The 25,843-nt window shown below is 41.2% G+C and overlaps 1 protein-coding gene across 4 annotated transcripts in view; it reads right to left on the bottom strand.

Annotated features, from left to right (window-relative positions):
* slc30a7 (solute carrier family 30 member 7) overlaps nucleotides 1-25,843 on the bottom strand; it is a 66,023-nt gene that overhangs the window by 24,029 nt on the left and 16,151 nt on the right. For 3 of the 4 annotated variants that reach the window (XM_078561665.1, XM_078561663.1, XM_078561667.1), the window contains 4 exons: nucleotides 25,623-25,749; nucleotides 13,927-14,100; nucleotides 11,440-11,496; nucleotides 11,089-11,224 (listed from right to left, as the gene is read on the bottom strand). In XM_078561665.1, the coding sequence (XP_078417791.1) occupies nucleotides 11,089-11,224; nucleotides 11,440-11,496; nucleotides 13,927-14,100; nucleotides 25,623-25,749 (494 nt within the window). Of the gene's footprint in view, nucleotides 1-9,429; nucleotides 9,595-11,088; nucleotides 11,225-11,439; nucleotides 11,497-13,926; nucleotides 14,101-25,622; nucleotides 25,750-25,843 lie in introns of those variants that run through there. The other variant, XM_078561666.1, reaches the window with a different exon arrangement.

Raw genomic sequence — 25,843 nt, forward strand, 5'->3', positions numbered from 1 at the left:
CAATTTGAGGACAGCAAGGATCCACAAACAGCATGTGACCAGGTTGTCAGTTTTCCGAGGTGAGAATTTTAAATTTAAAGGTGTACGGAACCAGTAGCCAATGTTTTTTTTATTCATTTATGGGATGTGGGTGTCGCTGGCTAGGCCAGCATTTATTACCCATCCCCAATTGCCCTGGAGAAGGTGGTAGTGAGCTGCCTTCTTGAACCGCTGAAGTCCCTGTGGTATAGTACACTCTCAGTGCTGTTAGGGACGGAGTTCCAAGATTTTTGCCCAGTGACGGAGTGGAAGTGATGGAGATATATTTCCAGTCAGGGCGGTGAGTGGCTTGGAGGGAAGCTTCCAGGTGGCGGTGTTCCTATGTATCTGCTGCCCTTGTTCTTCTAGATGATAGTGGTCGGGGTTTGGAAGGTGCTGCCTTGGTGAGTTTCTGCAGTGCATCTTGTAGATGGTACATAGTGCTGCCACTGTTTGTCGGTGGTGGAGGGAGTGAATGTTTGTGGAAGGGATGTTAATCAAGCGAACTTTGTCCTGGATGGTGTCAAACTTCAAGTGTTGTTGGAGCTGCACTCATCCAGGCAAGTGGAGAGTATTCCATCACACTCCCGATTTGAGCCTTATAAATGGTGGGCAGGCTTTGGGGAGTCACTCACCGCAGGATTCAGGACCTCTGATCTGCTCTTGCAGCCACAGTACTTATATGGCTAGTCCAGTTCAGTTTTGGGTCAATGGTAACCCCCAGGGTGTTGATAGTGGGGGATTCAGCGATGGTAATGTCATTGAATGTCAAGGGGTAATGGTTGAATTCTCTCTTGTTGGAGATTGTCATTGCCTGGTACTTGTGTGGCACGAAATGTTACTTGCCGCTTCTCAGCTCAAGCCTGGATATTGTCCAGCTCTTGCTGCATTTGGACATGAACTGTTTCTCCTTCTGAGGAATCATGAATGGCGAACATTGTGCAATCATCAGCAAACATCCCCACTTCTGACCTTATGATGGAAGGAAGCTCATTGATGATGCAGCTGAAGATGGCTGGGCCTGAGGAACTCCTGCAGTGATGTCACTGAGATGATTGACCTCCGACCAGCAGAGAGTTTTCCCCAATTCCCATTGACTCCAGTTTTGCTAAGGCTCCTTGATGCCACACTCTGTCAAATGCTGCCTTGATGTCAGGGGCAGTCACTCACACCTCACCTCTGGAGTTCAGCTCTTTTGTCCAGGTTTGAACTAAGGCTGTAATGAGATCAGAAGCCGAGTGACCATAGAAGAACCCAAACTGAGCATCAGTGAGCAGGTTATTGCTAAACAAGTGCCACTTGATAGTACTGTTGATGACCCCTTCCATCACTTTACTGATGGAGAGTAGACTGATGGGGCAGTAATTGGCCAGGTTGGATTTGTCCTGCTTTTGGTGTACAGGACATCCCTGGGCAATTTTCCACATTGCCGGGTAGGCGCCAGTGTTGTAAATATACTGGAACAGCTTGGCTGGGGGCACAGCAAGTTCTGGAGCACAAGTCTTCAGTACTATTGCCGGAATAATGTCAGGACCCTTGGCCTTTGCAGGATCCAATGCCTTCAGTCATTTCTTGATATCACATGGAGTGAATCGAATTGGCTGAAAATGGGCATCAGTGATCATGGCGATCTCTGGAGGAGGCTGAGATGGATCACCCACTCAGTACTTCTGGCTGAAGACCGTTGTGAATGCTTCAGCCTTATCTTCTGCACTGGTGTGCTGGGCTCCTCCATCATTGAGGGTGGGGATATTTGTGGAGCCTCCTCCACCAATGAATTGTTTCATTGTCCACCACCATTCATGATTGGATGTGGCAGGACTGCAGGGCTTACGTTTGATCTGTTGGTCATGGAATCACTTAGCTCTGTCTATCACTTGCTGCTGATGCTCTTTGGCACACAAGTAGTTCTGTGTTGTAGCTTCACCAGAATGACACCTTGTGCTGCTCCTGGCATGCCCTCCTGCACTCTTCATTGAGGTTAATGAAAACAGAGCTGTTGACATATAATATAAGGAGAGTTTTTGATGAAGAAAGATTACAGATAAGTGGTTACTTGAACTGTTTGTGAAGTTTAGCCTATGGGTATGTGACACTTTGGCAGATGCAATGCTGTCTAACCCACACTTCAGGGGCAGGATCTTTGTAAGATGTGTCAAAGGTGTGTACAGGTACAAGATATGATTATATAGATGTAATTCAATTTGTATTTTGTATAATTTGAGGGAATAAAAATAAATAGTTTCATAGCTTAAATTTATGTTCTGAGTAATACTCTTAGCTGTTCATACATGAGCATAAAAGATGGGTCTAAACAAAAAAATGTGCCATACTCAAACTTTTACAGAACTTACATAGAATAAACTATTTATTGCAAGGACACTGCACTGTTAATGTTGGCACAGAAATAAATATAATGCTTTTGACACCTCAATTAAGATGGAAAAAAATCCATAATGGAAAAGGTTACAGAAGTTTAAATTAGTGTTCAGGCAAATATCTTATCACCCCCATTAACAATTTAGAGCTGACTGAACATCTGAAAGTGGTTATGAAATAAAGCTTAAAAATGATGCAAGGTATGAAATAATAAAATTTAATTGCAAAATTATTTTCCTGATAATACAAGAGGTTGGAATTTAAAGCTCATCTGGAGGCTGTTTGGTTATTTTGGTCAATCTTCAACAGGAGAAATAAAAATTATAATGTGCATTTTAACAGCTGATTTAAATATTTCCAATGAGTAATTACCTTTCCTTCAATTATCCAGTTACTAAGTTGTGTTTATTGCCTTTAACATATAAAAATGCTGAAAAGAAGCATAAGGAAAAATGGATGCTGCACCAAAGTAGGAAAGATCAAGACCTAATAATGTAACAGTCACCTACAGACCACAGAAAGGGGTTTAGGTAACAAAGAAGCATTGTTTAATTTGTTTATAATGTTAATCTGGACTCTCACGACTGTTACTGCCTCACTCATTCCTTGCAGTTCACTCTTCAGCCAAAAGGCCTGAAAAGAGATCTACTCCCATGTTAGTTAGCTCCATGTTGTCTTGTTCTACTTAAGGAAATTCTCTTTAAAACTAACAGCTTTTACAAAAGTTCCAAAATTCAATAACACTGTCAGAATTATTTACAAGTGTGCATTGTCAAAGAATGAGATCAACACTGCAGCACTCTGCTACTTTTGTGCAGTAATTGCTTTCCACTAGTAAAAACAGGCCACAACTTACAGGAAAATTCCATATATTATAAAATCATTCTGACCAATCAAGACAGGGAACTGCTGATCTCTACGTGGGAGAGCACTGGGAGGATACAGCTACTCTAGTGTGCAACAGCTGGAAGTCATTTATCTTATGGATGTGGCCTTACTAAGCTCAAGGATTCTGTTTGTTTTGGGTATATGAGAGGAAAGTTACAGTTGGGAACGGTGAGAAAAAGGTAAAAGAGAAGGTGGAAGGGTTATTTGGCTAAGGCACTAGTGAACGAGTTAATTCTTAAGGAAGCAGAATATATTTTATAAGCCATACCAGTTTCTTAAAGCAGTTTCCATTTCAATTCTAAAAAATCTTTTCAGGGACACAATTAACCCTCCAACACTTTGCAAAAAACTGAAGGCCCCTGCTGCTTGGCAAAGGGAAAGAAATCCACTGAAACTGCCTCACCACCCCCCCCCACCAACTTGCCATTCCTGTCCCAGATTCTGTCCAGAAAATTTATGGCACAGATCTACTTTTAATATTGGGGGGTGGGGGGGGGGTGCGTGGGCAGACTACTCAACAATTTCCAACTCATTACTAGGTAGGGCACAACTTATATTATTTCAACATTTCTTTTTCTTTTAAAGAATAATTTAAATAATCAATATAAATGCAAGACTAAATGAGAGCTGTACATGCAAGATAAAGGAAAATTGCTCATTTTCACCAGACTATCCAACACTGCCACCTGTATGGCTCAAGTATACAGCAACACAATGCAACATGCAACCAGATAAGCAAGGAACATGACAGAATGGTGCTACTGCCAAGAAACAGTAGTAATGGAACACATTCATCAAAATAAATTTCTTAGGTTTAAGTGAGGCAATTTCAGTCCAGTTTCTATTCTTAAATGTCAGTCCCACAGTATAAGTGTCTATAGGATTTCAGTGAATCAAAAGTGCCAGTATATTTTTTATACATCTACTTGAACTGAAAATCATCTGGCAGTACAATTAGAAGATTCTACTGTTCCAAATTTGGGTTACTTTTTCGAGAGAAGATTTTGATTTATACAACACCAGCGTGACGAACTGACTTCCGCATGGCATACATTAAATAAGTTGACTTGATTAAGATTTTTCTCAATGAGAGTAGTAAATATGGCTGGTAACACTAGTAAATTCCAGTCATGTGATGGAGATACCAGATGCAATGAATGCAGCTCTAGTGAAATTTAAATTGCCAGCCCCACTTTCAAAAGGGATTTTTTTTCCCCAAAAGGGTTTCAAATGTAATCATTTGTGAATAAGTTCTTAATAGACTTTTAGAAAACTTGCATTTAATTTGGCCCCTTTGAATTGCTCAAGAAGTCCCAAAGTACCTTACACCAATTTATTACTTTTAAAGTGTCATCACTGTTACGTAGCCCAGCAACCAATTTCTGTACAGCAAGATTCCACAAACAGCGAAGTAGATGATCTATTTTTGGAAGTCTTAGCCGATGGACGAATGTTGGTCAAGACACCAAGGCTACCTGCCCGTCAAATTGTTTCATGCAACCTTATACCGCTACCTCTATAAGGAGATGCGGCCTCAGTTTACATCACCTCGAAACAACATCTGAGAATGCAGAACTCCTTCAGTACTGTATTGCAATATCAGCCTCGGCACATACTTAATTCAAGGAAGGGATTTGAACATACATAAGGCCATAAGATGTAGGAGCAGAAGTAGGCCATTTGGTCCATGTAGTCTGCTCCGCCATTCAATGAGATCATGGCTGATCTGATAATCCTCAACTCCACTTTCCTGCCTTTTTCCCATAACCCTTGATTCCCTTACTGAAAAATCTGTCTATCTCAGCCTTGAATATACTTAACGACCCCAGCCTCTACAGTCTTCTACAGTAAAGAATTCCACAAATTGACTACCCTCAGAAGAAATTCCTCCTCACCTCTGTTTTAAATGGGCGCCCCCTTACTCTGAGATTATGCCCTCTGGTCCTACACTCTCCCACAAGGGGAAACAACCTCTCAGCATCTACCCTGTCAAGCCCCTTAGAATCTTATATGTTTCAATAAGGTCGCCTCTCATTCTTCTAAATTCCAATGAGTACAGGCCCAACCTACTCAACCTCTCCTCATAAGAAAATCCCTGCATACCTGGGATCAACCTAGTGAACCTTCTCTGGACTGCCTCCAATGTCAGTATATCTTTCTTTAGATAAGGGGACCAAAATTGTTCACAGTATTCTAGGTGTGGTCTAACTAGTGCCTTGTATAGTTTTAGCAAGACTTCCCTATTTTTGTACTTCTTTCCCTTTGAAATAAAGGCCAACATTCCATTTGCCTTCTCTATTACCTGCTAACTTGTATGTTAGCTTTCTGGGATTCATGCACAAGGACTCCCAAATCACTGTGCTGCAGCCTTTCTCTATTTAAATAATATTCAACTTCTCTATTCTTCCTGCCAAACTGCATAACCTCATATTTTCCCACATTATATTCCATCTGCCAAGTTTTTGCCCACTCACTTAACCTGTCTGTATTCCTCCGTAGGCTTCTTGTGTCATCCTCACCACTTGCCTTTCCACCTATTTTTGTGTCATCCTCAAGCTTGGCGATAGTACATTCATTTCCCTCATCTAAGTCATTAAAATATACTATAAATAATTGTGGCCCCAGCGCTGATCCCTGTGGCACTCCACTAGTTACAGATTACCATTCTGAAAATGCCCCCCTTATCCCAACTCTGTCTTCTATTAGTTAGCAAATCCTCTATGCTAATATACTACCCCAACACAATGGGCTCTTATCTTATTAAGTAGCCTTATGTGCAGTACCTTATTGAACGCCTTTTGGAAATCCAAATATATTACGTCTACTGGTTCCCCTATATCTATCCAGCTTGTTACCTCCTCAAAGAATTCTAATAAATGTTAGGCATGATTTCCCCTTCATGAAACCATGCTGACTCTGCTTGATTAGATTATGTATTTCTAAATCTGCTATTACATCCTTTATAATAGACGCCAACATTTTCCCAATGACTGATGTTAAACTAATTGGCCTATAGTTACCCGGTTTTTGTCTCCCTCCCTTTTTGAATAAGGGTGTTCCATTGGCCGTTCTCCAATCCTCTGGGACTTTTCCAGATTCTAAGGGTTCTTGGAAGATTACTACCAGTGCTATCTCTGTAGCTACTTTCTTTAATATCCTAGGATGCAACCCATCAGGTCCAAGCAACTTATCGGCCTTTAACCCCCATTAGTTTCCCTAGTACTTTTTCTCTAGTGATAATTATTGTATTTATTTCCTCCCCCCACCTTGTGCCCCTTGATTATTTAGTATTTTTGGAATGCTATTAGTATCTTCTACCATGAAGACTGAAGCAAAGTATTTATTCAACTCTTCTGCCATTTCCTGGTTTCCCGTTATTTCCCAGCCTCATTCTCTAAGGGGCCTATGTTGACTTTGGCCTCTCCCTTCCTGCTAATATATTTAAAGAAGCTCTTACTGTCTGTTTTTATATTACTTGCTAGTTTACCCTCAAAGTTTATTTTCTCCCTCTATTATTTTTTTTAGTAATCTTTTGTTGGTTTTTAAAACTTTCCCAATCCTCTGGCTTACCATTAATCTTTGTCACATTGTATGTTTTTTTCTTTTAATTTGATACTGTCCTTAACTTCCTTGGTTAACCATGGTTGGATTATCCCCTTCCTTGAATCCTTCTTCCTAACTGGGATATATCTTGGTTGAGAGTCATGAACTATTTTCTTAAATATCTGCCATTGTTCATCAACTGTCTTTTCTGCTAAACTGTCCACTCCAGCCAACTCTGCCCTCATCCAATTGTAATTACCCTTATGTAAGTTTAGCACAGTTGTTTCCTACCCAAGTTTCTCACTCTTAAACTGAATGCTAAATTCCACCATATTATGGTCACTGTTTCCTAGGGGATCTTTTACTCTGAGATCATCTATTAAACCTGCCTCTTTGCACATTACCAGATCCAAAATAGCCTGATCCCTGGCTGGGTCCACAACATATTGTTCTAAGAAACTGTTTCGAATACACTATGAATTCTTGCTTTGTGTCTACCTCTGCCAATTTGATTTTCCCAATCTACATGAAGGTTAAAGTCGCCCATGATTAATGTACTGCCTTTTATACATGCCCTCATTATCTCCTGGTTTATTCTCTGTCCTACAGTATAGCTACTGTTTGGACTAAGAGGAAAGAGTGCTATCCTCGCCCACCATCTGCACAAAATCAAAATACAGGTTCAACCTACCTTGGAACACAAGAAATAGAGCAGGGTGAACAGGCCATATGGTCTACTCCTGCACCTGTCATTCAATACAATCATGGCTGATCTTGGGCTACAACTCCACTTTCCTGCACACTCTCCATATGCCTTGATTCTCCGAGACACCAAAAGATCTATCTCAGCCTTGAATGTATTCTGCTCGAGTAGAGAACTCTAAAGACTCACAAGCCTCAGTGAAGCAATTTCTCCTCATCTCAGTTCTAAATGATCGGCCCCTTACCCCAAGACTGTGTCCCTGTGATATTGCCTTTCATTCTTCTAAACTCTGGAGAATACAGGCCCAATTTACTCAGCCTATCATAGGACAACCCTCTCATTCCAGGGAACAATTTAGTGAACCCTCATTGTATCACCTCCAATGAAAGTCTATTCACCCTTAAACATGGAGACCAAAACTGCACACAGTATTGCAGACATGGTCTCACCAAAGCCCGATACAATTGTAGCAAGGTTTCTTTATTCCTGTAATACACCCAGGAATACATCCATGCAATAAAGGCCAACATGACATTTGCCTTCCTGATTGCTTGGACCTGCAAGCAAACTTTTGGTGTTCCTTGTACGAGCACAGCAAAGTCTCTGAGTATCAACATTTACAAGTTTCACATCTTTTAAAAAAAATATTCTGCTTTTCTACTCTTATGACCAAGTGAATAACTTCACATTATACCTCATTTACCATCTTGTTGCTTATTCACTTAACCAGCCTATCTCTGCAGCTTCTCTGTGTCCTTCTGCCTAGCTTTGTATCATCAGCAAATCTCGATACATTACTCTCTGTCTCTTTATCTAAGTCATTAATATAGATTGTAAATATCTGAGATCCCAGTCACTGATCCTTGTGGCACACTAGTCACAGCGTGCCAATTTAAAATGCTTTGTTTATGCCCACTCTCTGCTTCCTGTCCATTAATCATTCCTCTACCCATGCTAATATATTACCCCAAGCTCTTTTCCATTAACCTTTTGTAAGGCACCTTATTGAAGGCCTTTTGGAAATCCAGGTATACCACTTCTACTGGTTCCCCTTATCTTGCAGTTACATCCTCAAAAAACTTTATCAAGTGGGATTTCCCTTTTGTAAAACCATGTTGGCTTGTTCTAATCATACTATGCTTTCGAAGTGTATTGCTAAGACTTCCCTAATAATAGATTCCAGCAGAGGTAAAGTGGCACAGATAGAAGTAAATGGTCTAGGTTTAGTCACCATTAGGGACATGGTTGCAAGGTTTTCAAGGTTGGGAAATAAATATTCAAGGGTACACAATATTTTGGAACTTCAGAGAATAGCAAAGGAGGAAGGGTAACCCTGATAGTAAAGGATGACATAAGGGCAAAAGTGAGAAAGGATATGGTCTTAGAATATCAAAGTAGAATCAGTATGGGTGGAAATTAGGAATGGCAAGAGTCAGAAAACAGTACAGAACAATAGGCTGTTGCCAGAGCAGAACCAGTGCTAGCTACAAACCAGCTAAAGAACAATGTATTAATAGTTTAGAATAGACCTCAGATATAAGTATTTCAGTCTAATAGTAACATGTCTTCAAAGTTTGAAGGTCTAGAACTAAAACATTAACCTCCTTTCTCTTTATAGATGGGTTGGATCTGCTGTGTATTTCAAATATTTTGCTTTTATTTTGACCCATCAAACCTCAGCTTTGAGCATCTCCTAGTGGTAACAACCATTTTTGCTGTTAGCAAAACTGCTCTCCTGCAGCTCATCTCCAACATTTCAATGTGGGAACAGAGCACAGTAGTTTGAGGCAAATAATAAAACTTGATTTGTTCATACTTAGAAGGGTGCGGCAAAACAAAAATCACAGAAAACTGCATATTCAAAAAGATATCAAATTACTGAAATCTGATACAATATTTACTTATTCAGGAAAGAGTGCTGTCATGGAGGCAAGGAGAATACCACATTCTGGAAGAATTGTGGGAATGAGAGTTCTGAATCCTGGATCAATTTGGAATACTGGAAGGGAGCCCTCACCATCTGGGACCAATGAGAAGTAGATCTCAGGCATTGGAAGGAGTGCCTAAACGTGGGAAGAATATAGAGGATTTATCACTATGGGAGTAATAATGAAGGGATTCTGGCATTTGCGAATACTGGCAGGAGGGAAGCCTGACAGTAACAGCAGGTAGTTTGCGGGTTTGGCAGTGCTGCAAGGGGATGTTGCATGCACTTGGGAGGAATTCCCAAGTACTTTGGAGTAGCTATGGGGAATCTCTAGGTCTGGAAGCACTGGGGTAGGAATCACAATACAAAAGTACTGTGGAGAGGGTTTGTCTCAGCAGGTATGGGTAACAGAAGCTGCGGGATAGAGAAGCCAGGAACGGGTAGAGCAGGGTTAGAAGCATTAAGAGGGTGGAGGTAGAATTTGATCACACCTCTATTTGGCCTCCTTCAGGTCTTAACTGTGTTCTCACCGTGTTGCCTTTACCCCTTAGCTGAGAACAGTTTTAAGGGCCCTCTGTGTTTGCAGAAAGTTGACAAATGGTGCAAAATCTCAAAGTACTCGAAGCAACTTAAAATTGGTCTCAGTTAGTGGCCGCCGTATCAGCAGGAAAGCTATATCTTAGATTGGGGAAAAGGCATGGAAGCAATTGGCATGAGGCCTGTAGGTAAGGTGGGTCTGGTGAAAGCTCAAGGTTTTACAGTGAAAGGAGGAGTGGAGAGCTTATAAATTGAAGTACCAGAAAACGCTAACCAATGGATGACCAGGCAATTTGAGGGAAGTGGGGAGAAGGGGTAATTAAGTATTCTAGGAAATAAGGATAGCATAGGTAAGTATGTATTTCACAATGAAATTAAAACGTTTAACATTCTTATTTGACATTAGAAATTTCAGTTACTGACAAAAGTAAATGACATTAAACAAATGGTTACAAATAATGGAATTAGCACATAAGATTATGAAGCAGCAGGAACAAGGAAATTAACATTCCTTCCCACTGCTGCCTTTGCCTTTAAAGCTGTTTATTGACTTTCATCAAACAATTTTCTTTTCAAAGTTTTTTTATTCAACTTTATAAATAAATTAAAAAATCTAATTGGTGGGGAAGTGTCAGGTCAAAGAGCAAATGGGTGGATGGGAATAGAGATTGACGTAGAGGTCAGGAGCAAGGTGAGAAGGAAGCTATGGAGGGCAAGTAACTACATGAGATTTGGGTGGGGGGGCGGAAGTTGCATGTATTTTGGAGGGTAAAGGCAAAGACAAATGGAGTCCAGTGCCTTTTATCCAATGCTGGGAAGCTGTCAAGGTGCCAGGAAAGAAGATATGTGAATGTCTTTTTACAGCGAAGAAACAAGGAATGACAGGAGGAGTTTTTTCTGAAGTTTCCATAAAGCACCACCACACCCCCAGCTCCATACATTGACTTCAAGCATACTTAGAGTGAGTTTGTCATAAGTAAAGGCTCATCTGATTTAACTCATTCTCTTAGTCACAACTTGACTCTACGCTGTCCTGCAATAACTCCCAAGAACACCCAACAAACTAGAAGAACAGAAACCCTGAGTTACTCACCTTATTCCTATAAGGAAAGAAATCAACATAGAGCAGATAGGATCTGCTATCATAAGGCCATAGTTTTGCATCAGAAGGGCAGATATTATTACACCTACACTGCCAAGTGTGTCTGCTACAATATGCAGAAAAACTCCTATAATGAAAAAAAGGGGAAGAATAAATTATTTATGCTTTCAAGCAATACCATTCTCAGTAAATAAATATTACTGAATGCCTCATACATTTAGAGAACAAAGAGCAAGTTTAAAAAAGTCTTGGATTGCTTATCAGTTTTTCTGACAAAGGAATAGTGAAGCTCAGTTCAGAGTGTTAGCGGCAATTTTACTTCAAAATTATCAATTCACAAACCTTCTAAAATCTGTTTATTGGATCCTTTTGCTTGTAGTGTATCACACTGGTAATCTTCTGTACAGAAAAATATAGTGCCTATAGTTACAAAACTACAATATATGCATTGATAGAAGATAGCGAGTTACAAGGCAGTTGCATAATTGAGTGTTTCAGGAGATGTCAAAGAATAGTTTGTGGCATATAAACCTTGATGCCCATTTTCTTAGCTTGGTCACTGGTTTGGTAGCAACAGTTAATGATATCTTCAGTAATTATTTGTGAAACAATTACTCAAATGGTAACTCGAAATCAATAGAAGGAATCATAGGGTTAAATGGCTTCCTTCTATGCTTTAATGACTAAGGATATCAGCAAGTGCACATTACTGATCACACAGCTGGAGTAGAGGAACTACACTTAGAATAGTGAAAAGGGCAGGAATGTTTTAAGTTAAAATTGTAACGTGATCACCCAAATTGAGCTAAATTTACACTTAGCTATTACCTTAAAGAACACTGCAGGTGCTAACTGGATTTATAGTTTTATGTATTCTGTAATCTATCAGCTTCTTAAATAAACACAGTACCACCAACTGTAAGATTAAGAACCAGGTTGTTTTACAAGTAGTTCATAAATGTACATAAATAGACAAGTTTTTTCCCCCCATGCTTAGCCCTGGAAAAACCAAGAACTGCATGTTTCACTCATACGTTTTCCTTGGAATAACAGAACCAGAATGAGAAGCAGAAGGATTGATCTAATCTTTAAACATTGATAAAATCATAAAATAGTCAGAAATGTGCTTCAAATCACAAGCTGCAAACTATATACTTAGCTGTTCCAATACAAGTTTTTCTCCCAAACATAGTAGTAGTTAGGATCTGGAATGCACTGCCTGAGTGTGTGGTGGAGGCATGGTCAATTGAGGCTTTCAAAAAGGGAATTGGGTCATTATATGAAAAAGGAAAAATTTGCAGGGCTACAGGGAAAAGGTACGAGGTGAATTGCTCCTTCAGAGGTCCGGCACAGACACGACAAGCCAAATGGCCTCCTTCTGTGCTGTAGCTATTCTATGATAGTAATTAAAATACAATTTTGCCCCCTTCTGGTTCTTAAAGGCATTGAGTTGTGCTGATGCATGATTGTGTGGATCACCCACCTTCCAAAACTTCACCCAAATGGCACTGCTTATGTGTAGCTTGGCAGTCAATTCCAGAAGGCCATCTCAACTAAATTCTACCCTCTTTCTTCCCAGACTTTCACATTTCATACACCCAAGACATCAATGAGGAATAAGGATTCGAGCCAATTTGACCATCTCCACATTGTGGCTAGGTGTACTACGAACTGAAAACAGCTGGCTGGATAAAATCAGCTCCCAGAAATCAACCCAAAAGTCTGGAAGATCTGTATGACTCAGTATCACAATGTGATGATGTATTTATCCACTGGACCATTAGGTAGTTCTTAAGATTGCACTTAGGTTTATGCCAAGTCAGTCTACAAGATGTCTCCATATTGCAATATGATTACTAAACTAAGATCATGCATTGCTTTGGGTCATAATTTCATTCTGGTCCAGAGGGAATTGGTTGTACTTGTTCACAGAACATTAAAAGCAGCACTTCAGTTTGATACGGCAGTTAAAAGAAACCTCAATCCTAGGTTCTCTCTGAATAGGTATGGAATATAAAAGCCAAGAGATAATGGTGAGCCCATATAAAACCTTAAGATCACAGAGTACAGTGTGCAAAACAGGCTCCATATTATTGGAAAGATATAGAGGCTTAAAGAAGAATACTATACAGTAGATTCACTAGAATGCTGCCAGATATGAGGAATTAAGAAAAGCTTAAAAATATGTTCATTAGAATAACGCATATTATGCAGTGATGTAATAAGTGTTTAAAATTATGGAAGGATGAGATAGATAGACCATTGGCTCCAGTAGTTGTAAGGCCAAGATCAAGGGGGCACAGAAACAAGTTTAAAAGTGAGAGATGTTTAGGAACTGAAGATGGAAGACTTCTTCAGAGAGCTGAGAGGCTATGAGCTTCACCTCTAGGCATATTAGTTGATACAGAAATTGTCAACATTCAATATTAGATGAAAAGGTGGAGGAAGGGGTTTTCAGGGATATGGGAACAAGCCAAGTAAATGTGATTAGAACTATTTGCTTGTGTAGATGGCATGGATCAGATGGCATGGATCAGATGGCATGTTTTCCTGGTATGTGACCTGGCCAACATTTCATAATCAGTCATAACCTGTGTACAAATCCACTGGTTTCCTTAACTATGTTTCATAATCACCAATTATCTGATAATTGACACATAACAAAAATTAATCTGCTTTAACATTGCATAATCATGGTGATGAGCTTAGTGGACTACACACCAGAGATAAATCCAAGGACAGAAAATAAGCACCGTTTGTTTCATTGGCAATAAAGTATTCACCCATTGCAACTGTAGATGCGTAGAGAACTGGTATTGCATAACTCACCATGATGGTGCTCCTGAGAATGGGAATGCCCATGCCCATGGCTGTGATCATGGCTATGTAGAGATTTATGTCCGTGACTGTGCCCGTGCTCTCCGTGACCGTGCTCTCCATGACTGTGTCCGTGATTCAGTCCAGGAATTCCTCCATTGAAGAGCGAGTGACTATGGCCATGGCCTAATGCAACAAACAAAACAGATTGTTAAAACCGACATGTTTGAATTTAATATAAAACTTACATAAAAGTATACAAATCATTTGACCTGTAAATCGTTTTATGTATGCTAATTGCACACTGCAACATAAAACTAGAAAAAAAAACACTGGGAGCACTGCTCCCAATGTGGTCTCCTCTACATTGGAGACACCTAACGCAGACTGGGTGATCGCTTTGTGGAACACCTTCAGTTTGTCCGCAAGCATGATCCTGTCACTTGCCATTTCAACACACCATCCTGCTCTCATGCCTACATGTCCGTCCTTGGCCTGCTGCAATGTTCCAGTGAAGCCCAATGCAAACTGAGGAACAGCACCTCACCTTCCGATTAGGCACTTTACAGCCTGCCGGACTTAACATCGAGTTCAAAGCATATTTTGAAACTCTATTCTAACTTGCTTTCAGGTTAAAGGTAAATAGGAGAAATATTTTACAGATTGATAAAAAGACCAGTAGGAAATTTAAAAACAAATTGAAAAACGAATTAAATAAAAGAGAGATGCAGGGCCAGGCGATGTGTTGTAGCTGCATGCTGGGGGAGCTGGTGGCCCCATTATGGTTCCCAGTGACCACATCTGGAGCAAATGTTGGTTGCTACAGGAACTCCGGCTCAGATTTGATGAGCTGGAGCCTGAACTTCGGACATCGCGACACATCAGGGAGGGGGAGAGTTACCTGGACGCTGTGTTTCAGGGTACAGTCACACCCCTTAGATTAACTACCTTAAATTCGGCCAGTGGTCAGGGACAGGAGGGTGTGACTATGAGTGAGGCAGGTAGAGGGATCCAGGAAGTAGCACTGCAGGAGCCTCAGCCCTTGCCCTTATCCAACAGATTCAAGGTTCTTGCTCCCTTTTTGGACAAGAGCAGGGACTGTAGGAAGGATGAGCAAACTGACCATAGCACTGTGGTACAGGGAGCCATTCAAGTGGGGGGAGAAAAGAGAAATATAGTCGTAATTGGGGATAGTACAGTTAGGGGAATAGATACTGTTCTCTGCAGCCAGCATCGAGAGTCCCGAAGGCTGTGTTGCCTACCTGGTGCCAGGGTTAAGGATATCTCATCTAGGCTGCAGGGGAACTTGGAGTGGGAGGGAAAAGATCCAGTTGTCGTGGTCCACGTAGGTACCAACCATACAGGTAGAACGGGGAAAGAGGTTCTGAAAGAGGGAATACGAGCAGCTAGGGGCTAAATTAAAAAGCAGAACCAAAAAGGTAATAATCTCCAGATTACTACAGGAGCCACGAGCTAATTGGCACAGGGTCAATAAGATTAAAGAGGTAAATGTGCAGCTCAAAGATTGGTGTGGGAGAAGTGGGTTCGAATTCATGGGACATTGGCACCAGTATTGGGGAAAGTGGGAGCTATTCTGTTTGGAAGGGCTCCACTTGAATCATGCTGGGACCACTGTCCTGGCGAATCACATAACTAGGGTTGTAGATAGGGCTTTAAACTAAATAGTGGGGGGGAGGGTTCAGTTGCATGGAAATATAAAAAATCAAAGTTTAAGGAGAGGGTAAGAGTGCAGGTTAGTGACGAGGCTGATTGTTACCAAAAAGTGAAAGGGAGGGTCAGAGTGTGTGAATGCCATATTGGACCAAAGAATCATATAAGAGTAGGGAAAATTGACAATAGGGCAAACTTAAAGGCTTTATATCTGAATGCGCGTAGCATTCGGAATAAAACTAATGAGTTTTAACAGGGCAAATAGAGATAAATAAGTATGATTTGGTGGCGATTACGGAGAAGTGGTTACAGGGAGAACAGGTTTGGGAGTTGAATATCCAAAAGGTAGTCGGTGTTTCGGAAGAATAGGCAGGAAGGAAAAGGAGGTGGTGTAGCTTTGTTAGTAAAGGGAGAGATCAGTGCTATAGTGAGGAATGATATAGGCACTGGAGAACAAGATGTAGAGTCAGTCTGGGTAGAAATAAGAAATAGCAAGGGAAAGAAGTCCCTGGTGGGAGTAATCTATAGGTCCCCAAACAGCAGTTCAGCAGTAGGGCACAGTATAAACCAGGCAATATTGGGAACATGTAAGAAAGACATGGCGATTATCATGAGTGATTTTAATATGCATATAGACTGGACTAATCAAATTGGCAAGGGTAGCCTTGAGGGAGACTTCATAGGGTGTATTAGATATTGTTTCTTGGAGCAATGTGTTGTGGAACCAACCAGGGAGCAGGCTATTCTAGATCCGGTTTTGTGTAATGAGATGGGATTAATTAATGATCTCATAGTAAAGGATCCTCCAGGGAAGAGTGATCATAGCATGATAAAATTTCAAGTTCGGTTGAGAGCAATGAACTCGAGTCCCACACTAATGTTCTGGAGTTAAACAAAGGTAATTACATAGGCATAGGGTAGATTTGGCCCTAGTGGACTGGGCAGAAAGATTACAAGGTAGGACAGTTGATGAACAGTGGCAGGTATTTAAGGAGATATTCAATCCCTCTCAAGTAAAATACATTCCAAAAAGTGAAAGATAGATGTTAAGAGGGGGAAAAAGCATCCATGGCTAAGCAAGAAAGTTAAAGATAAAGGCAAAAACTAAGGCATACCAAATTGCAAAGGTCAGTGGCAGGCTGGAAGATTAGGAAACTTTAAAAGATCAACAAAGAGGTAATAAAAAAATAATAAAAAGAGCAAAGGTAAATTATGAAAGAAAACTAGCGCAAAATGTAAAAACTGATAGCAAAAGCTTCTACAAGCATATAAAAGGAAAGAGAGTAGCTAAAGTGAATGTTGGTCCCTTGGAGGATGAGACTGGGGAGTTAATAGTGGGGAATGCAGAAACGGCAGAGACACTTAATCAACATTTTGCCTCAGTTTTCACGGTGGAGGACATGAGTACCACACCAATAGTAACAGGTAGTGCAGAGGGTATAGAGAAGGAGGAACTTAGAACAATCACCATCTCTGGAGAAAAAGTACTGAGCAAACTATTGGGATTAAAGGGTGACAAGTCCCCAGGACCTGACGGCCTAGATCCCAGGGTCTTAAAAGGAAGTGGCAGCTGAGATAGTGGATGCATTGGCCAGAATATTCCAAAATTCCCAGGATTCTGGAAAGGTTCCAGTGGATTGGAAAAATACTAATATAACGCCCTTATTCAAAAAAAGGGGGGGAGGCAGAAAGTAGGAAACTATATACCAGTTAGTTTAACGTCTGTCATTGGGAACTTGTTGGAATTCATTATTAAGGAAGTAGTAATGGGGCATTTGGAAAGTCAAAATGCAATCCATCAGAGTCAGCATGGTTTTATGAAGAGTAAATCGTGTTTGACTAATTTGCTAGAGTTCTTTGAAGATGTGACAAGCAAAGTGGATAATGGGGATCCTGTAGATGTAATATATCTGGACTTCCAGAAGGCCTTTGATAAGGTGCCACACAAAAGATTAATACACAAGATAAGATCACATGGAGTTAGGGGTAATATATTAGCTTGGATAGAGGATTGGCTAACCAACAGAAAGCAGAGAGTTGGGATAAATGGGTCTTTTTCTGGATGGCAAGCTGTAACTAGTGGGGTGCCACAGGGTTCGATCTTTGGGCCCCAACTATTTACAATCTATATTAATGACTTAGATTCAGGGATAGAAGGCACTGTAGCTAAATTTGCAGATGACACCAAAATAGATGGGAAAATAAATTGCAATGAAGAAATAAGAAATTTACAAATGGATATGGACAGGTTAGGTGAATGGGCCAAAATTTGGCAGATGGTGTTTAACGTGGATAAGTGAGAGGTTATCCATTTTGGTCAGAAGAATCAAAAGGCGACTTATTATTTAAATGGAGAGAAACTTCAGAATGCTTCAGTGCAGAGGGATCTGGGTGTCCTTCTGCATGAATCGCTGAAAACTAGTATGCAGGTACAGCAGGTAATAAGGGAGGCAAATGGAATTTTGGTATTTATTGCTAAAGGAATAGAGTATAAAAATAGAAGAGTGTAGTTGCAACTGTACAAGGCATTGGTGAGACCGCACCTGGAGTACTGTGCACAGTTTTGGTCCCCTTACTTGAGGAAGGATGTAGTTGTATTGGAGGCAGTTCACTGGATTGATTCCAGAGATGCGGGGCTTGTCTTATGAGGAGAGACTGAGCAGTTTAGGCCTATGTTCGCTGAAGCTTAGAAGGATGAGAGGAGATCTAATTGAGGTATATAAGATGCTAAATGGGATAGACAAAGTAGACGTGGAGCGGATGTTTCCCTTTGTGGGGCATTCTAGAATGAGAGGCCATAGTTTTAGACTAAGCGGTGGTAGATTTAAATCAGAGATGAGGAGGAATTACTTTTCTCAAAGGGTCGTGAATCTGTGGAATTCACTGCCTCAGAGTGCAGTGGATGCTGGGATACTGAATAAATTTAAGGAGATAGACAGATTTTTTATTAGTAACGGGTTGAAAGGTTATGAGGAGAGGGCGGGAAATTGGAGTCGAGGCCGAAATGAGATCAGCCATGATTGTATTGAATGGCGGGGCAGGCTTGAGGGGCTGAATTGCCTACTCCTAGTTCTTATGTTCAACAACTTCAGACCATGAACTCTCTCCTCTATCCTCACCCCTCTTTCAATCTCTTTTAATTTTATCTACTTTTATCCCTTTCACCTCATTTTCTTTTTTTTTCCCACCACCATCCCCAAAAGCCATCTGTTACTTGTTCCATGTTATTCTTTCACACAGTGCTTACCTTGTTCTGCTATTCTGCTTTCTTACCTTTATGCCACTATCAGCACCTTTTTTAGCCCTTAGCACTACCATTAACACTCCCTTTGTCCTTATGTTCATGACATCTTTGTCAATCTCTCCTTTGTCCCCTATCGCTGGTGCTCCATCCATCTTCACCTGCTCCACCCCACTTAAACAGTATAAATTTCACATTTCTACTTCTCTTTCGCTCTGAAGAGTCATATGGACCTGAAACATTAACTGTTTCTCTCTCTCTACAGATGCTGCTAGACCTGCTGAGTTTTTCCAGCATTTTCTGGTTTTGTTTCATATTTACAGCATCTGCAATATTTTGCTTTTATCTGGAAGAACATGGAGTCACTTTACCAGATCTGTTTTAAAAAATAGTGGCATGTTGAACACCTGCATCTTAGGCCTGAATCAGGTCTCTGGAATTTCAGCTAGTATAAATAGAGGAGGTTTTGCAGATGCTCAAAGTAAGTAGCACAAAGGTGCAGCTTGACTGACTGCAGTGAGGCAGAGTGCTTAACTTTGGGAATTTTGAGAGAGGAGGAACTGTTTTTGTCTTTTACACAAAAAGGAGTGGTCCAAGCGAGGGAGCAGGAGACAGTGAGACCAGAGAGCTGAAGCTCAGAGGAACTAATTAGGTAAGCAGGTGGTTGATTGGTTCCTGAGTTTTAAGGCTTTTTTTCCCTCCAAACTGGGGCAATTGTTTAAACTGGTACTGAGGAGATACAAGTATTTATTATATTTATAGCTTAACTAGTTAAACTCCTTAATAAATACAAATAATCGTTGAGTGACGTTTCTAAACTTGAAACCTAATTTAGTTAAATAAACAATAAAGATGGCACAGCTGGTGATGTGTTGCAGCTGTAGCATGTGGGAGCTTCTGGATACCAATATGATCCACAGCAACCACATCTGCAGTAAGCGGCTGCAGCATGAGGAACCTTGGCTCAGAGTTGAAGAGCTGGAGTCTCAGCTTCAGATACTGCAATAGATGAGGGTGGGAGAAAGCTACCTGGATATTTTGTTCCAGGAGACAATCACAACCCTTAACTTAGGTACATCGCATTTAGGCAATGGTCAGGCATAAGAGGGTGTGGCTGAAAGAGAGGCAGGCAAGGGGATCCAAAAAGTACTAATTCAGAAGCATCAACCCTTGCTGGGTGCAACAGGTTTGATGTTCTTACAGCTTGCGTGGACGAGAGCAGGGAGGTATTCAGGATGAGCAAACTGACCACGGCAAAATGTTGCAGCAGTCCATTCAAGTGGGGGAGCGAAAAGGAATATAATAGCAGGGGACAGAATAGTTAGTGGGGTAGAGTTCTCTGCAGTCAAGAGCCTGAGTCCAGAAGGCTGTGCTGCTTGCCTGGTGCCAGGGTTGTGGACATCTCCTCAGGACTTTTTTTTCATTCACAGGATGTGGGCTTTGCTGGCTGGACCAGCATTTATTGCCCATCCCTAGTTGCCCTTGAGGTGGTGGTGGTGAGCCTTCTTGAATTGCTGCAGTCCATGTGGTGTAGGTACACCCACAGTACTGTTAGAAAGGGAGTTCCAGGATTTTGACCCTGCGACAGTGAAGGAATGGCAATACATTTCCAAGTCAGGATGGTGAGTGACTTGGAGGGGAACTTCCAGGTGGTGGTGTTCCCATGCATCTGCTGCCCTCGTCCTTCTAGATGGTAGTGGTCGTGGGTTTGGAAGGTGCTGTCTAAGAACAGAATCTGGGGAGGGGAAGGATCCAGTTGTCGTGGTTTATGTAGGTATCAAAGACATAGGTAGGAATAAGAACTGAATATTTAAGGGTATTTGACATTTTGGAAGAAGAAAGGAAAAGAAGGTGGGATAGCTCTTTTATAAAGGGCAAGATCAGTACTATAGTGAGAAATGATCTTGGCCAGAGAATCAAGGTATAGAATTAGTTTGGGCGGAGTTAAGAAATAGCAAAGGAAAGTTACTAGTGGGAGTAATTTATAGTCCCCCTAACAGTAACTACATTGCAGGGCAGAGTATAAATCAAGGGCTTGTAAGAAAGGTGCTACAATGTTTGTGGGCAATTTTAATCTTCATATAGATTAGACTAATCAAATTGGCAAAAGTAGCCTGGAGGATGAGTTCGTAAAGTGTATTCGGGACAGTTTCTTAGAACAGAACATTCTGGAATTAAGTAGGGAACAGGCTGTCATAGGTGTGTAAAATGAGTAACAAGACAAGATTAATTAATAACTTCTAGGTAAGAGTGATCAAAACATGATAGAATTTCACATTCAGATTGAGGGTAAGAAATGTGGAACTAGAGTAGTAAACTTAAATAAAGACAACCACAAGGGTATGAAGTCAGAGTTGGCTACAGTGGACTAGGAAAATAGGTTAAAGGTAGATGGTAAAGAAGCAATGACAGACATTTAAGGAGATATTAAGATTATATAAATGGAGGAAGCACCACCCATGGCTAACTAAGGAAGTTAAGGATGGTATCAAATTGAAAGAAAAGACATCCAATGCTGCAAAGATTAGTGGTAGGCCAGTAGATTGGGAACATTTTAAAAATCTCCAATTAAGGAGGTAGTAGCAAGAAATCAGGCAGAGTAGAATCAACATGGTTTGGTGACAGGGAAATCATGTTTGACAAATTTATTAGATATGTTTGATGACATAACAAGCAGGGTGGGTAAAGGGACACCAGTAGATGTTGTACATTTGGATTTCCAAAAGGCATTCGATAAGGTGCCACATAAGAGGTTACTGTACAAGATAACAGCTCACGGTGTTGGGGGGTGATATATTAGCATGGATTGAGCATTGGATATCTAACAGGAAACAGAGTTGGGACAAATGGGTCATTTTCAGGTTGGCAAACTAACTAGTGGAATGCCACAGGGATTGGTGCTGGGGAATCAACTATTTATTCATGATTCGGATGAAGAAACCAACTAATATAGCCAAATTTGTTGACAATACAAAGATAGGTAGGAAAGCAAGGTGTGAGGAAGATACAAAGTCTGCAAAGGGCTATAAATAGGTTAAGAGAGTGGAGAAAAATTTGGCAGATGGAATATGTGGGAAAATGTGAGGTTGTCCACTTTGGCAGGAAGAATAGATAAACAGGATATTATTTAAATGAAGAGAGATTGCAGAATGCTGCAGCACATAATGATCTGGGTGTCCTTGTACATGAATCACAAAAAGTCCGCATGTAGATACAGCAAGCAATTACGAATGTAGATAGAATATTGGCCTTTATTGCAAGGGGGATGGAGTATAAAAATAGGGAAATCTTGCTACAATCACAGTGCATTGGTGATGCCTAGAGTACTGTACAGTGCTGGTCTTACAGAGGGATATACTTGCAATGGAAGCAGTTCAGAGAAGGTTCACTGGACAGATTCCTGGGAAGAAGGGGTTGTCTTATGGGGAAAGGTTGAGCAGGTTGGGCCTATACTCATTGGATTTATAACAATGAGAGATGATCTTATTGAAACATATAGATTCCGAGGATGCTTGACAGGGTAGAAGTTGGGATGTTTCCTCTTATGGGAGAATCTAGAATTTTGGGGGGTGGCCACAATTTTAAAATAAGAGGTCTCCAATTTAAGACAGAATGAGGAGGAATTTCTTCTCTGATAGTCGTCAGTCTTTGGAATTCTCTTCTACAAAGCAATGGGGCCTGGGTCATTGAATATGCGCAAGGCCGAGTTAGACAGATTTTTGATCTACAAGGGAGTCAAAGCTTATGGGGGGTTGGTAGGAAAGCAGAGGTAAGGCCACAATTAGATGAGTCATGATCTTACTCAATAGTGGAGCAGGCTTGATGCACTACATGGCCTACTCCTGCTGCTATTTATGATCTTATGGATTGATTAAAAGCAGAGTTACATTTCAAGTAAATTACTGATTTTAACTGTGGACAATAAACAAAAAGGAAGATTAAGAGTGGAAAGGGAATACCTGCCAGGGAAGATGTCAGTGGAATGGAATATTAACATTTGTATGGGAGAAGGAACAAGGAGTCTTCTTTCACTCCCTCAGGGGAAAGTATTTACTGAGCTTTAAGTCTGGGGCTCCTCCTAGTGGCACAATGTGTAAATGCAAAACTCAGGCCAAGAGCACATGAAATGTCAAAGATTGATAAAATCATTACAGCACAGAAGGAGACCATTCAGCCCACCGAGCCCATGTTGGCTCTCTGTGGAACAATCCAGTCAGCCCCATTTCCCCACTCTATCCCTGTAGCCCTGCAAGTTTATTTTCCTCAGGTGCCTGTCCAATTTCCTTTTGCAGTCATTCATCATCTCCACTTCCATCACCCTCATAGGCAGAGTTTTCCAGGTATTTATGACTCACTGCGTAAAAAAATTCTCCCCCACATCCCCCCTGCACCTCTCACCCTTCTGCATCTTGAATGGTTGAGGTAAATGTACATCTTATCATATATTAGTGTATCAATGCACTACAATATGGATTGTCTCATACTCAAGTATAAATTCCAATTAATTGTTATATCATCAACATCCTGTTGCCTTTGAGAAATATTTCCATTTTACAAGTAGGCTACCAATTCTGGATGATGATACCCTTTTGAATATGTCACTTTCAACAATTTACCCAGCAAAACTCATCTGATACCACTATGCAATTATCATTGCAACTCCTTTTTGCCACATATACATTACAAAGGTGCATAACTCTCTGGTTAGATGGTACAATTCATTGGGAAAGGAGTCAAATGCTGGTCAGCAACTCTCTCACAGGAACAAAGGCCAAAGTAGAGGGAGAATCATAACAGGATGGCAGTCGGGTCTGCTGCCTGCTTGTTTTTTATTTATTTGTTGATAAGATGTGGGCACCACTGGACAGGCCAGCATTTATTGCCCATCCCTAACTACCTTAGAGAAGGTGGTGGTGAGCCACTTTCTTGAATTACTGCAGCCCCCGTTAGGGAGTTCCAGGATTTTCACCAGCAACAGTGAAGGAAGGTGATATAGTTCCAAGTAAGGATGGTGTATGGCTTGCGAGGGAACTTGCAGATGGTGGTGTTCCCAAGCATCTGCTGCCCCTGTCCTTCAAGATGTTAGAGGTTGCTGGTTTAGAAGGTGCTGTAAAGGAGCCTTGGTGAGTTGCTGCAGTGCATCTTATAGATGGCACACACTGCTGCCACTGTGCATTGGTGGCAGAGGAAGTGAACGTTTAAAATGGTGGTTAGGATGGCAAACAAGCAGCTGCTTTGTCCTGGATGGTGTCAAGCTTCTTGAGTGGTGTTGGAGCTGCACTCATCCAGACAAATGAAGAGGATTCCATCAAGCTCCTGACTTGTGCCTGTAGGTGTTGGACAGGCTTTGGGGAATCACGTGGTGAGTTACTCACTGCAGAATTCCCAGCCTTTGACCTGGTCTTGTCGCCCCACAGTATTTTTAAGGCCGGCCCAGTTCAGTTTCTGGTCAATGATAACCCTAGGAAGTTGACAGAGGAGGATTCAGCAATGGTAACGCAAGGGACGATGGTTAGATACTCTCTTGTTGGAGATGATCATTGTCTGGCACTTGTATGACGCGCAAGTTACTTGCCACTTGTCAGCCCAAACCTGGGTATTGTCCAAGTCTAGCTGCATATGGACACAGACTGCCTCAGTATCCAGGGAGTCGCAAATGGTGCTGAATATTGTGCAATCATCTGTGAACAATCCTACTTCTGACCTTATGATGGAGAGAAAGTCATTGACGAAGTTCAGTGGCAAGCAACATTTGCGTCACACATGCCAGACAATAACCATCTCCAGCAAGAGAGAATCTAACCATTTCCCCATGACACTCAATGCATTACCATTGCTGAATCCTTCTTTATCACAACATCCTGGGGTTATCACTGACCAGAAACTGAACTGGACCAGCCATATAAATACTGTGGGGCTACAAGAACGGGTCAGGGGATGGAAATTCTGCTGTAAGTAACTCACTTCCTGACTCCCCCAAAGCCTGTCCACCATCTATAAAAGCACAAGTCAGGAGTGTGATGGAATACTCTCCACTTGCTTGGATGAATGGAGCTTCAAACTCAAGAAGCTTGACACCATTCAAGACAAAGCAGCCTGCTTGATTGGCACCCCTCTTTGGCTACTCTCTTTATTCCAAGATGACAGTTGGCACTAGACGATGGAAACAAAAAGGGGTCATTTTAACCCAACTCATCAAGTGGAAAACCTACAAGGTGAGATGAAATGCCAATTTTACATATACCCCCACCCCAGTTTCAAACAGACAGGTTAGTTTAACACTGCCCCCAAAGCATCTTTGCTAGTTTTCTGGGACATGTGTGAGTAACGTTGAAGTATGAGTAACATTGAAGTTTTGTTAATGAGAGCAGAAAGTTGATTGGGTGTGATGCCCCGACAGTCAAAAAAAACCTGTTAACATTTTCTGACCTGGCTCGTTCACAAATAACTCAAAGGATGTAGATATCTGTGCAAGCATAGGCCAGCAAAAATCAGCACATCTAATTTGCTGATTCTGAGTTATGTTTTTACCCCACACTCCCATTTGGTTGGGGATGGGGTCTGGGGCACGAGGTGGAAAATTAAGAGAAAATGCAGGAACTTGAGCAAGTCAGAACTGACAAATTGTTGTTTCTAAAATATTAAATATAACTAAACACTTCAGACTGAAAGTAACTCCATTTACTAGTGTCTCTCGAAAATGTTCCTTCCCATGATAGTGTCTTTACCTACTCAAAGAAACTAACAATTTGAACACTTGCAGGCTACCTGCAAGTTAACAGAACTGTTCCCTTACCACCATCATGAGAATGTCCATGGCCACCGTGTTTAAATACAAAAATGCCAACCAAATTCACAAGAAACCCAAGCACAGAAATAGACAGCAGCCGGTCGTGATGTACTTCAGGGGGTTCCAGGGCTCTCTGAAAGAAAAATAATCCGAGATGAAAGGAAACTAAAGGTTGATACAGTCTGATAGATAGAAGAATGGGAGGGGGCATAAGTTCCATTCCACAT

This window comes from Cetorhinus maximus, chromosome 17 (assembly GCF_964194155.1).
Source record: "Cetorhinus maximus chromosome 17, sCetMax3.hap1.1, whole genome shotgun sequence".
Classification (NCBI taxonomy): domain Eukaryota; kingdom Metazoa; phylum Chordata; class Chondrichthyes; order Lamniformes; family Cetorhinidae; genus Cetorhinus; species Cetorhinus maximus.